Below are 13086 nucleotides of genomic sequence, written 5' to 3' on the forward strand. Positions count from 1 at the left end.
CCACTGCCCGTTCCGTAGAAGACCACACTTTACTTGTCCACAAGAAAAAATTGCTCAGCCTACTCTAGTGTTAATACAATTATTATATTACAAACTATAGGATCCTAAAGAATATTCGGGATGCCTAAAGACTGCTACATTTCCTTTGTGTAAAAACATTCTGTGAAAAAGTATTCATTTTTTTTCACTCAAGACGTAGAGGCATCTTTCATCAATGTACTCACCAAATGCCCAAAACAAACAAGGCTAAACAATGCCCAGGCCAACATCTCATAAATCAGCCCAAACCTCTATAAGAAGACTGTAGAGATCAAGTACCTGAGCCCCAGACAGACATCTTCCTGGAATTGAAAACGTCAAGACAAGCCTGGATTGCAAGCAGGAACTGTGATAAGACAGCCTAGAATCATGAACACTAAACATCTCTGTCAAAGTAAAAGGCTTCCAGGGTGTGTCAATGTATCACTCAAGAAAAGAGCTAACATAAATAAAAAGAGTGATGAATCTATACTATTACAGTAGTAAACTACTACGTGGCAGAAACAAGTAGGAAAAAACACATCACAAGCTTACGATACTTACACTATCGAAAATCTCCTGTTGGATTCCACTGTCTCCAGAACTGGAACCAGGAGGAACACCAGGACTGAAGGCCATGAGGTCGGCCTTGGGCGGGCCCTCCCCAGAGCACACCCGCTGCCGCCTCCGCTGCGAGCACGACCAGCTCCCCACCGCGCTCGAGCACACCAGCGCCGCCGCCGCAGCCGCCGCCGGACCCGACACGCACGCGCCCTCCGACGCCGCACCCGACGACCACCGCGCCGCCGCCCACACCAGCAGCGTCAGCACCAGCAGGCTCGACACCGCGCAGATCGCCACCACCAGGTACACGTTCACGTCCACCAGCGACGACGCACCACCCAGCGCGCCCGCCGAGGCCGAGGCCGAGGCCGAGGCGCCAGCCGCCACCGATGCCCGCGACCACGACGGCGACGCCTGACCGCCGTCCACCAGCGACACCAGCACCGTGGCCGTGGCCGTGAGCGCCGGCTCGCCGTGGTCCCGCACCAGCACCACCAGCCGCTGCCGCGGAGCGTCCAGCTCGTCCAGGGCGCGCGTCGTGCTGATCTCGCCCGTGTACAGGCCCACGCGGAACGGGCAGCGCGCGCCGCCCGCAGGCGCCGCCTGCAGCTCGAACCACAGCCACGCGTTGTAGCCCGCGTCCAAGTCCACCGCGCGCACCTTGGTCACCACGTGGCCCGCGCCCGCCGACCGCGGCACCAGCTCGCTCGCAGCCACCGCCGCCCCCGCAGGCCCGCCCGAGCCGCGCGCCAGCAGCCAGGGCGCGTTGTCGTTCTCGTCCAGCACGAACACCTGCAGCGTCACGTTGCTGCCCAGCGGCGGCGCGCCCGCGTCGCGCGCGCTCACCTCCACGCGCAGCACCTCCAGCTCCTCGTGGTCCAGCGGCTGCAGCGCGTACACGCGGCCGCTCTCGCCGTGCACAGACACGTAGCTCGACAGCGCGCGCCCGCCCACGCGACGCTCCACCAGCGAGTACGACACGCGCGCGTTCTCCTGCGCGTCCGCGTCGTGCGCCGTCACCGTGAAGATGTGGCAGCCCGGCGCGTTGTTCTCCTTCACGAACACCGTGTACTCGGCCTGCGCGAACTGCGGCGCGTTGTCGTTCACGTCGGCCACTTCCACCCGCACGCTGGCGCTGGCCCAGCGCGGGGGCGAGCCCGCGTCGCGCGCTCTCACCACCACGTCGTAGCCAGACACGCTCTCGCGGTCCAGGCCGCTGTCCAGCACCAGCGAGTAGTGGTTCTTGTAGGTGGACACCAGCTTGAAGGGCACGTGGGGCTCGAGGGAGCAGGTGACCTGTCCGTTTGGGCCGGAGTCGCGGTCGGACACGCTGATGAGGGCGATGACGGTGCCTAATTCAGCATCCTCCGGGACCTGGAGTGATAACATGTTGACCACTAACTCCGGAGCATTATCATTGATGTCCAGTATTTCTATTAAAACTGTGCAGTGACCAAACATTGGGGGATTGCCCTGGTCAACAGCCTCTATTTGAATTTGCCATAATGGAGTTTCTTCAAAATCTATTTTCCCATTTACATGTATTTCTCCACTGGCCGAATCTAAGCGGAATGTGTCTTCTAAGTCAGGTGAGACATCAGCCGTGAAAAAATAAAGGATGCGACTGTTGGAACCCTCATCCAGGTCGGAGGCGTTAAGTCTGGTCACCAGTGTTCTGTTGCTTGCATTCTCCAGTAACTTTACATGATAAACTGCTTTGTCGAACACGGGCGCATTGTCGTTTGCATCCAGCACCGTGACGCGTATCTCCACACTTCCAGTTAACTCAGGTTTGCCTGCATCCGTTGCTCTGAGCACCAAAAGAAGCTCTGAAGCGACTTCTCTGTCTAAAGATTTCTTTAGTACTAGTTCGAGAGGCTTTACCGGTACCTCGTTGCTTGGCACATTCAGAGAGAAATACTCGTTGGGGCTCAGTCTGTAAGTTATCAAGGCATTCACCCCAATGTCTGCATCTGATGCACCCTCCAGAGAAAAATGAGAGTCAAGAACCCTTGTTTCAGAAATGAACAGATTCTTCCGAGTCGCTGGAAACGCGGGCGCATTGTCATTGATGTCCCTCACCTCCACCTCCACGTGGAACACCTGCAGAGGACGCTCCACCAGCACCTCCAGGTGCACGCTGCACTCCGCGCTGCGCCCGCACAGCTCCTCACGGTCCATCCGAGAATTCACGAACAAGATGCCATTCTGCAGATTCACCTCCAGCAGGTCCGCGCCGCCCCTGGACGCCACCCGGAACAGGCGCGGCACCAGCTCGGCCAGCTGCAGCCCCAGGTCCTGCGCGATGCGGCCCACGAACGTGCCGTGTTTGGCCTCCTCGGGGACCGAGTAGCGCAGCTGGCCGCTCCCTGCCCGCCAGGCTGCAAAGAGCAGCAGAAGCCAGAGCAGTAAGCTCGGAGATCTCTCACCACTTTGTTTAGCTGCCATCAGCATGTCTCTCTTCCTCTTGATGAAACTGGCTATCACGCCTAAAAGATGCGGTCCTTTTGCGATCTTTTCTTTGCTTCTTTGGTCCTGAAGTCCCCGCTCATTTTAATATGGGCGTGTTAATACTCCAAACACCGGAACAGCGGAGCTTCTTACTGATCCTCCGATATTCTGGCTTCCTTTTGTTAAAAGGATGCTCTTCTTGGAGAACAACGACATCCTGTGGCTCAAAGTGTTAGTGCTCCATGTCCAACGTTATTTCACTTGCTTGTTTCTCCCCGAAATCTGTTTGTCCCCGGGTTCATCCTTAGGTTTTTAAGTTTTAAGTTCTTTGTGTGTTAGCATTAGATCTTTCAAACTGATCTTGTCTTACAAATTAGGACTAAGGGAAGTTTTCTTATTTGTTTCACAAATATAACCATGTAAGCCTATTAGCATGCACTGACCATGTTATCATGTCTGTAAATTAAAATGTATTTGTAAAATACCACTTGTACCAGGTTTTAGATTTTTATAAGAAACTGATCATTTTGGAATGGCTTCTTAAAAGGATGTTCCTAATACTCTAAGATTCATACAAAGATACTTGCTTTCATTTGATAAAATTACCCAATATTAACACCTGGATATACAAATTACATTAGTAAGGCTGTCTCAAGTTTTTTCCACTATATGTTATACTTTTCATCCTGCAGTACAGCTCAATATACATTATATTTGCTGCTTATTTGGCAAGGATACTCTAGCAAGGATACTCTTTTCTTATCTAAAAAATATTGAATAAAGATTTCTTTGATAAGACTGGAACACAGAGGTTACTTCAAGTCATTCACTCATACAATGTTATGTTTCTTTTATTATTCAGACACAAAGCTCAAATTTGCATAAAACTTTCAACAATTTAAAGTTTCTGAGTGCTTCTTAAAAAACACTGTTTCCAATAACAAATCTTTAAAAAAAAATGAAAAAGGTTTCACTCATTCTCATGATTGCAAGGAATTAACTATCCAACATCTAAATCCTTCCAGTAAAACAGAAGCCATTAGGAAAAACCTGAATTTCCCTGCTGAATACCTTTCTGGATACCTAAGAAAATACTAAATGTTTAGATAATAGTGAGCTTCAGTTTTCTTCCCTTTTTTTCAGCTTCAGTTTTCATTTGAACATCTTTAATAATGAAGTCCAATGATTATACAGTTCTAACTCTTTCTAAACTATTTTTATCCTAGAAGATATACATTCTATACCAATATAATGGGTAAAGAGCAAAGCAAGAAAAATTTTACGACAGTGAATTACCACGAAATTCAGAGAGATGACCAAGAAATGTAGCTTCTCCTTATACTGTTGTTGATTAAAATGATCCACTCTTTTTGAGACTCCTTACTTAAATGAAGGCCCGTTGCATTTTTAGTTTGATGGACTGCTTCATTAGTTAGATACATGGAAACATAATTTGCAAAGTCCCCAATTCCAATGCCTTCATTTAGCTACTATGTATACTAATAAAGCTATGACTTGATAAAAGAGCATGTTCAACATCATTACAAAAGTATAATGCAATAGTTTTAAAATAAGTGGGCCAATTCCTCAACTGGTAAATATGTGCAAAAGTGCCCTTGATTTGAGAGATTCTTTGTTTGGGTCTCTGTATTAGATGAATCAAACTGTTTGTGCAGTTTTATAATTTTTTATATTAATGACAGAGCCCGACTAGTGTGAAAACAGTGATATCTGTCTTAGTTATTTTTCAACTTCCCATTCTGAGCTCTCCCCCAAATTCCTTTCGTTTCTTGATCTCTCTCACAGGATTTAGGATTATCATGCTGCTGAATTAAGCACTAATTTAATGTCAACTTTTTAAAAATATTGCTAGCATTTCCTAAATATCTGCATTAAAACAAAACATTCAAAGGGGGACAAACTAAATGCTGTGTTCTATGAATTACTCAGGGAGTGAGACATTTCTTGAAAGGATTTCTCTGCAGAGGTTGCACACTGACCTCACAATCGCTAATACAGAAGGCAGCTGTAGGCAGAAAGAATCAAATATATGTCAAACAAGCCAAATACTTCACATATTCACAGACTTGGGGGGTTTACAATTTCAGAACATCAGAAAACACTTCAGTATCAAAGTAGCTAACAGACACAATTGAGTTTGGTAATGGGAAGTCACAATATGTACTTTTGGGAATGACTGAAGATTGAGTTATGTATTGATTCTTTTTTTAATAAACCTTTAGCTGTACCTTTGGTGTATTCTCTAAAGATACTAATGCTCTAAGTTTAATCAGAAACTGTATTGCAAAAAAAATTTAATAATTTTTAAAACTCCTGAATGAAAAGAAGTGGTAAAGCATAAAGCGAAAAATTATTTGATATACTTACACCAATTACCAAAACATAAAATTCTTTATTTAAAAGCTTTTATTAGAAAGTCAGATACACACAGAGGAGAGGAGACAGAGAGGAAGATCTTCTGTCCTATAATTCACTCCCCAAGCAGCCGCAATAGCTGGAGCTGAGCTGATCCAAAGCCAGGAGCCAAGAGCGTCCTCTTTGTCTCCTGCACTGGTGCAGGGTCCCAAGGCTTTGGACCATCCTCGACTGCTTTCCCAGGCCACAAGCATAGAGCTGGTTGGGACGTGGGACTACGAGATTAGAACCAGCACCCATATGGGATCCCAGTGCATACAAGACAAAGACGTTAGCCACTAAGTTACCATGCCAAGCCCGAACCATAGAATCCTAATACTAAAGATTACTAAAGATACCCCATAGTATATGTGTACAATGATTAGCAATTTCTCTTTCAAATTTAGAGAACCAGACAAGTATATCTTCATCATAGAGGTTCAATTTTTTCTTATCATTTATACTACGAGATTAGAAATCGGAAGCAGGTGTACTACAGCCTGTGATGCTGGCATTCCCTTCAAGCCATTCAAGCCCTGGCTGCTCCGCTTCCTATCCAGCTCCCTGCTAATGCTCCTGGGAATGTAGCTTAAGATGGCTCTAGTACTTGAGTCCCTTATAGCCCATGGGAGATTCAGATGGAGCTCAGATCTCCTGGATTCAGGTGGCCTGAACTCAGGTCTTCATAGTCATTTGAAAAACTAACCAGCAGAAGACCCAGGTTTCTGCATGACTGTCTCTTGCACATTTCAAGGAAATAAATAAATCTTTTTTAAAAGACAAGAAATTATAAAATTTAATCCTGATATACGCCCTACAGAGCTAAGACTTTATGGTTAGTAGGCGTTTTTACTAAATGAAAGAAAAATACATTGGTTTGTGAATCAAGGGATTTTTGTCATATATCTGAGAGAAAAGCACATTCATTAACATATATTATATAATAAAGATACATTTTAATTATATTACTTAATCATCTATCATCTCTAACCCTTGGAGAGAGACCTTAGGAAGTGTATTAACACTAAAAGCAATGCAATACTTAAATCTCTGCTTCCTTAATCTTTTTTGGTATTCTTAAACCTGAAGATATCATTTTTCATTGAAAGCTGCTTATAAATAAGCACCAAAACACAAATATAATTTTCGTACTGAAATGAAAATGACAAAATATTCCTTAAGATCCAGAGTGAGACTAACTAATCAGTTGCCTTGGTACTTATCAAAACCGGAATTCATTTTTTAAAGTGGAATCATGGGTATCAAGTAGCAATGCAATAGGAGAGAGCATAGTTTCATTACAACACAATTTAATTGACTTGCATTTCTGAGTATATAGCTCCTTCAACAATAAATTGCCTAATAGAATCAAGTAAACTAATTTGTGCTATAGGATACCATATCAGAAAAAAAATCTGCAAAAAAAATCTTCCCTTGGTTTTCACACTGCTAATATTTGCATGAAAGCAAGCATTTTCAACTTCTTCACATTACAAATTCTTTTCAACTACTCCCCATTCATATATAACATAACCAGGACACCTTCCTTAAAAAAGCAAAAACCAGGGTTCAGTGCAGTGGACTAGTGGTTAAAGTCCTTGCCTTGAATGCACCGGGATCCCATACAGATGTCATTTCTAATCCCGGCAGCCCTGCTTACCATCCAGCTCCCTGCTTGTGGCCTGGGAAAGCAGTTGAGGATGACCCAAAGCCTTGGGACCTGGAAGAAGCTCCTGACTCCTGGTTTCAGATTGGCCCAGCTCCAGCCATTGCGGCCACTTGGGGAGTGACTCGATGGTCGGAAGATCTTCCTCTCTGTCTCTCCTCTTCTCTGTATATCTGACTTTGCAATAAAAATAAATAAATTTTCAAAAAATAGGAAAAACCAGGCCTGGTGCAGTAGCCTAGCAGCTAAAGTCCTCGCCTTGCCTACACAGGAATTCTTCATGGGTGCTGGTTTTTGTCCCAGTGGCCTTGCTGCCCATCCAACTCCCTGCCTGTAGCCAAAGGAAACTGTAGACAATCACTCAAAACCTTAGAATCCTGCGCCTATGTGGGAGACCTGGAAGAGGCTCCTGACTCCTGGCTTTGGATCAGAGCAGCTCTGGCCCTTGCAGCCACGTGAGGAGTGAGTTATCAGAGACAGGATCTTCCTCTCTGTCTCTCCTCCTCTATATATATCTGACTTTCCAATAAAAATAAAATTAATCTCAATAAAGGGGAAGAACCAATATTTGCCTATGATGAAGAATCTCTATCACCAAAGCAAAATCACTAGACAGATTTCTATACCTGTGATATATTATTCCAAGAAAGCTGAGAAACAGACACTGGCGCAGGCACCAAAACTACCAGATCAAGAAAGGAAAAAAAATTGGTGTTGAAAATATTTGATGTATTTTATATAACTGGTACATTTTTACCAGTCCAATCCAGTGTGCCTAATGCAATACTAAAGATCAAATGTTATTCTACTGCTTCTATATTCATTCAAGGAAATGAATGAATTTAGAAGGAATAGTATGCCATGTAATTATGTATGTGATGATATAAATATATCGGGAGCAAAAAAACACTTTTTCAACTTGAAAAAATTTGAGAAAAATACCTTCTTCCTGGATGTGATGGGCAGAGTAAATGTCATCAAAATGGCCATACTACCAAAAGCAATATATACATTCAACGCGATTCCAATTAAAATACCATGAGCATACTTCACAGAGCTGGAAAATGTTATCACATTTCATTTCATTTGGAAACACAAAAAAACCATGAATTGCCAGAACTATCCTGAAGATTAAGAACATAGCAGAAGTGATCCAAATCCCAGATCTCCAGACATATTATAGGGTAGTGATAATCAAAACAGCCTGGTATTGGTACAGAAACAAGGAGGTAAATCAATGGAGTAAAACAGAAAATCCGGAATGGAACCCACACATGCACAACTACCTAATCTTTGACTAGAAAACAGAAAACAAACCGGGAAAACAAGAAAGCCTCTTCAATAGATGCTGTTTGGACAACTGGCTGATAGCATATAGAAATAAGAAGCAAGACCCATACATAAAGATCAAATCTAAATGGATTAAATCTCTAAACCTACACCCAGAAACCATCAAACTTTTGGAAGAAAAAGTTGGACATACTCTGCAAGATATAGGCGTGGGTAAAAACTTCCTAGAAAAACACACCAAACGCAAAATAAGACCAAAATGAACAAAAGAGACTACATTAAACTGAGAAGTTTCTGCATAACAATGGAAACAATCAACAAAGTGAAAAAGAAACCAACAGAATGGGAGACAATCTTTGCACACTACACAAAAGACAAAGGGCTAATTTCCAGAATATACAAAGAGATTCAGAACAACAACAACATCAAAACAAACAAGCCAGGAAATGGGCAACACATTTTACAAAGGAATAAATTGAAACGGGTAACAAACATGCAAAAATGCTGAAGCTCTCTGGCAATAAGGGAAATTCAAAGAAAAACAACACTGAGGTTCCACCTAACACCAGAAAGAATCACACACATACAAATCACGCACATACAGAAAACTACCAACAACATCTGCTGGCGAGAAATGGAACCCCTACTCCACTGCTAGTGGGAATGCAGGCCAGTGCAGTCACTATGGAAGTCAGTATGGAGAACACTTAGGCAATTAAAAATTCACCTACCATATGACCCAGCAGTACCACTTCCAGTAATCTATTCAAAAGACTTCTTACACGACAAAGCAACATGCACTCCAATGTTTATTTCAGCACAATCAACAATCGCAAGAACATGGAAGCAACCTAAATGCACATCAACAGAGAATTGGATTAAGAAACTATGGTTCATCAACACTATGGAATAATATTCGGAGATTTTTAAAAATGAAATACTTTGTTCGGAGATTTAAAAAAGCAAAATTACTTTGTTGCCAATTGGGCCAAACTGGAAACCATTATGCCAAAGGAAATGAGCCAATCCCAAAAGGGCTCATTTTGTTTGCTCTAATATAATGTGATGTCAAATCTAGAGATACCATATGTGAACCTTACTCTGTTACTAACCTGTACCTAATGTAAAAAGAACATGTAATGCAATTCATCAGTCAAGCATCCACAATAGGGTGATTGTTAATAATCACCTGAGATAGTCAATGTCACCTTCACCATTATTCTTGCCAGGGCCATTAAACAACAAAGACCTAATCCTTACTGTACCTACATTAGAGACTCAGGATACAAGAATTAAGCTAACGAAATGTTAGTCTCCAACAATGCTGGAAACACTCCCGTGGAAGCATGATGGACTTGGGAAAATTCATGATGCACACATAATATGGCCTTAGAGGGGAGAACGGAGTGCAGGGGAGGGAATTTGGGAGAGGACAATAGGTGAGCCCATTGCCAAATAATTGTATCAAAAAACAATTTAAAACAATACTTGTTCTCTAGGAACAGTTCAGTTTCAGATACAGCCAAACTAAAATATTATTTTGAAATTAAATAAGCCTGTACTAAAATGATAACCTATTAATGAATACAACCCAAAAATTAATTATGAAAAAAAGATCTAGTATCATATGCTAGTTACTTATATAACATTCAAAATTTTAACTATTCAGGATATCTGGATCAAATTCAAATTCAAAGCTCAGTACTCCTCTTTAAATACAACAGACAACTTATAATAATGAAATTGTGCCACAAATTCTCACACAACAGATATTACGACATGTTTTTCAAAAATAGCTGTGAAGCTAGAATATAGTAACATAAATATTAGAAAAATAACATAAAAAATTATTCGGAAAGAACTTGAATGTAAAAACTTTATAACCCACCTTTCCAGCATGGTCCAATTCAGCAAATTGATCGGCTACATTCACATCCGACATTGGACACGGAGGAAGGCTGGGGCTGAAGGCCATGAGGTCGGCCTTGGGCGGGCCCTCCCCAGAGCACACCCGCTGCCGCCTCCGCTGCGAGCACGACCAGCTCCCCACCGCGCTCGAGCACACCAGCGCCGCCGCCGCAGCCGCCGCCGGACCCGACACGCACGCGCCCTCCGACGCCGCACCCGACGACCACCGCGCCGCCGCCCACACCAACAGCGTCAGCACCAGCAGGCTCGACACCGCGCAGATCGCCACCCCCAGGTACACGTTCACGTCCCCCAGCGACGACGCACCACCCAGCGCGCCCGCCGAGGCCGAGGCCGAGGCCGAGGCCGAGGCGCCAGCCGCCACCGATGCCCGCGACCACGACGGCGACGCCTGACCGCCGTCCACCAGCGACACCAGCACCGTGGCCGTGGCCGTGAGCGCCGGCTCGCCGTGGTCCCGCACCAGCACCACCAGCCGCTGCCGCGGAGCGTCCAGCTCGTCCAGGGCGCGCGTCGTGCTGATCTCGCCCGTGTACAGGCCCACGCGGAACGGGCAGCGCGCGCCGCCCGCAGGCGCCGCCTGCAGCTCGAACCACAGCCACGCGTTGTAGCCCGCGTCCAAGTCCACCGCGCGCACCTTGGTCACCACGTGGCCCGCGCCCGCCGACCGCGGCACCAGCTCGCTCGCAGCCACCGCCGCCCCCGCAGGCCCGCCCGAGCCGCGCGCCAGCAGCCAGGGCGCGTTGTCGTTCTCGTCCAGCACGAACACCTGCAGCGTCACGTTGCTGCCCAGCGGCGGCGCGCCCGCGTCGCGCGCGCTCACCTCCACGCGCAGCACCTCCAGCTCCTCGTGGTCCAGCGGCTGCAGCGCGTACACGCGGCCGCTCTCGCCGTGCACAGACACGTAGCTCGACAGCGCGCGCCCGCCCACGCGACGCTCCACCAGCGAGTACGACACGCGCGCGTTCTCCTGCGCGTCCGCGTCGTGCGCCGTCACCGTGAAGATGTGGCAGCCCGGCGCGTTGTTCTCCTTCACGAACACCGTGTACTCGGCCTGCGCGAACTGTGGCGCGTTGTCGTTCACGTCGGCCACCTCCACCCGCACGCTGGCGCTGGCCCAGCGCGGGGGCGAGCCCGCGTCGCGCGCTCTCACCACCACGTCGTAGCCAGACACGCTCTCGCGGTCCAGGCCGCTGTCCAGCACCAGCGAGTAGTGGTTCTTGTAGGTGGACACCAGCTTGAAGGGCACGTGGGGCTCGAGGGAGCAGGTGACCTGTCCGTTTGGGCCGGAGTCGCGGTCGGACACGCTGATGAGGGCGATGACTGTGCCCAGTGGGGCGTCCTCTTTCACCGGAATTGACAAAGACTTGATCAGCACCTCTGGTGAGCTATCGTTTTCGTCCAAAATTTCCACGAGGATTGTGCAGTGACCAACCATTGGAGGATTTCCTTTATCTGTAACATCTACATGAATTTCAAAGCTACTATATTCCTCAAAGTCAATGACATTGTTCACTTTGATTTCTCCTGTCCTTTCATTTATTAGAAACTTTTCTCTTACGATGGGTAGGACCAAAGAGCTAAAGGAAAACACCATTTCTTTGTTAATCCCCTCATCTGCGTCAGAAGCGTTAAGTTGCATCAGGAGTGTATGGTTCGCTGCATTTTCAAGCATCTTCACCTCGTACACAGGGCTGTCGCAGGTAGGCGCGTTGTCATTCGCATCCAGCACGGCAATCAGCAGCAACACAGATCCAGTGAATTCTGGTTTGCCTCCATCAGTCGCCGTTAGCAGCAGCTTCAGCTCAGGAGTTTCTTCACGATCCAACACTTTGTGCAAAATTAGCACTGGGAATTTTCCTTTGTCTTTTTTACTTGTAACATCAAGGACGAAAAACTCATTGGAAACGAGATTATAAGTTAGTCTCCCGTTCTCCCCCACGTCCGCATCCCATGCCCCCTCCAGTGGAATTCGAGTGCCAAGAGGCCTAGACTCGAAAATTGTGAGCTTTTGTTCTTTGGCAGAGAACACGGGCGCATTGTCATTGATGTCCCTCACCTCCACCTCCACGTGGAACACCTGCAGAGGACGCTCCACCAGCACCTCCAGGTGCACGCTGCACTCCGCGCTGCGCCCGCACAGCTCCTCACGGTCCATCCGAGAATTCACGAACAAGATGCCATTCTGCAGATTCACCTCCAGCAGGTCCGCGCCGCCCCTGGACGCCACCCGGAACAGGCGCGGCACCAGCTCGGCCAGCTGCAGCCCCAGGTCCTGCGCGATGCGGCCCACGAACGTGCCGTGTTTGGCTTCCTCGGGGACCGAGTAGCGCAGCTGGCCGCTCCCTGCCTGCCAGGCTGCAAAGAGCAGCAGAAGCCAGAGCAGCAGGGGCTGGGATCCCGGGCCACCGGCTGGAGAGAGGAACATCGCTCTTGGCTCTTCACAGGTCGGTAAATCTGCAATTTAGAACATCCACATTCTGGAATTTCCTCAATTTCCTGCTTCCATTTTGCATCAGAAACGCTGAGATGTCAGATCATAGTTTTTTCCCTACTCCTTGGATAAACAGCGGGTTAGGGCTTTGTGCTGCAAAGCGCCTATTTTGTGTACGACAGCGACATCCGGTGGCTCAATATGTAAGTGCACATCCAGGAATTTAACTTCTTGCATTGCTCTTTTAGCTCATCTTTCACGTATTTTCTCTAGATCTTCAAATCTTCCCAATATGTCTTTCGTACATAGCAGAAAGGTG

The 13086-nt window shown here is 46.7% G+C and overlaps 2 protein-coding genes across 2 annotated transcripts; both read right to left on the reverse strand.

Annotated features, from left to right (window-relative positions):
- Window positions 1–561: 561 nt before the first annotated feature.
- Window positions 562–3036, reverse strand: LOC121152174 (protocadherin alpha-10-like). The gene has a single exon (XM_040974073.1). The coding sequence runs from the start codon at window positions 3034–3036 to the stop codon at window positions 562–564; it is 2475 nt and encodes an 824-aa protein (XP_040830007.1).
- Window positions 3037–10208: 7172 nt separating this feature from the next.
- On the reverse strand, window positions 10209–12761 carry LOC121152178 (protocadherin alpha-10-like). Its single transcript, XM_040974088.1, has one exon. It carries the CDS (start codon window positions 12759–12761, stop codon window positions 10209–10211), a length of 2553 nt encoding a protein of 850 aa, XP_040830022.1.
- Between the last annotated feature and the right edge of the window lie 325 nt (window positions 12762–13086).

The sequence above is a fragment of the Ochotona curzoniae genome, unplaced genomic scaffold (assembly GCF_017591425.1).
Source record: "Ochotona curzoniae isolate NIBS_2020 unplaced genomic scaffold, NIBS_Ocur_1.0 contig_1, whole genome shotgun sequence".
NCBI classification, from domain to species: Eukaryota; Metazoa; Chordata; class Mammalia; order Lagomorpha; family Ochotonidae; genus Ochotona; species Ochotona curzoniae.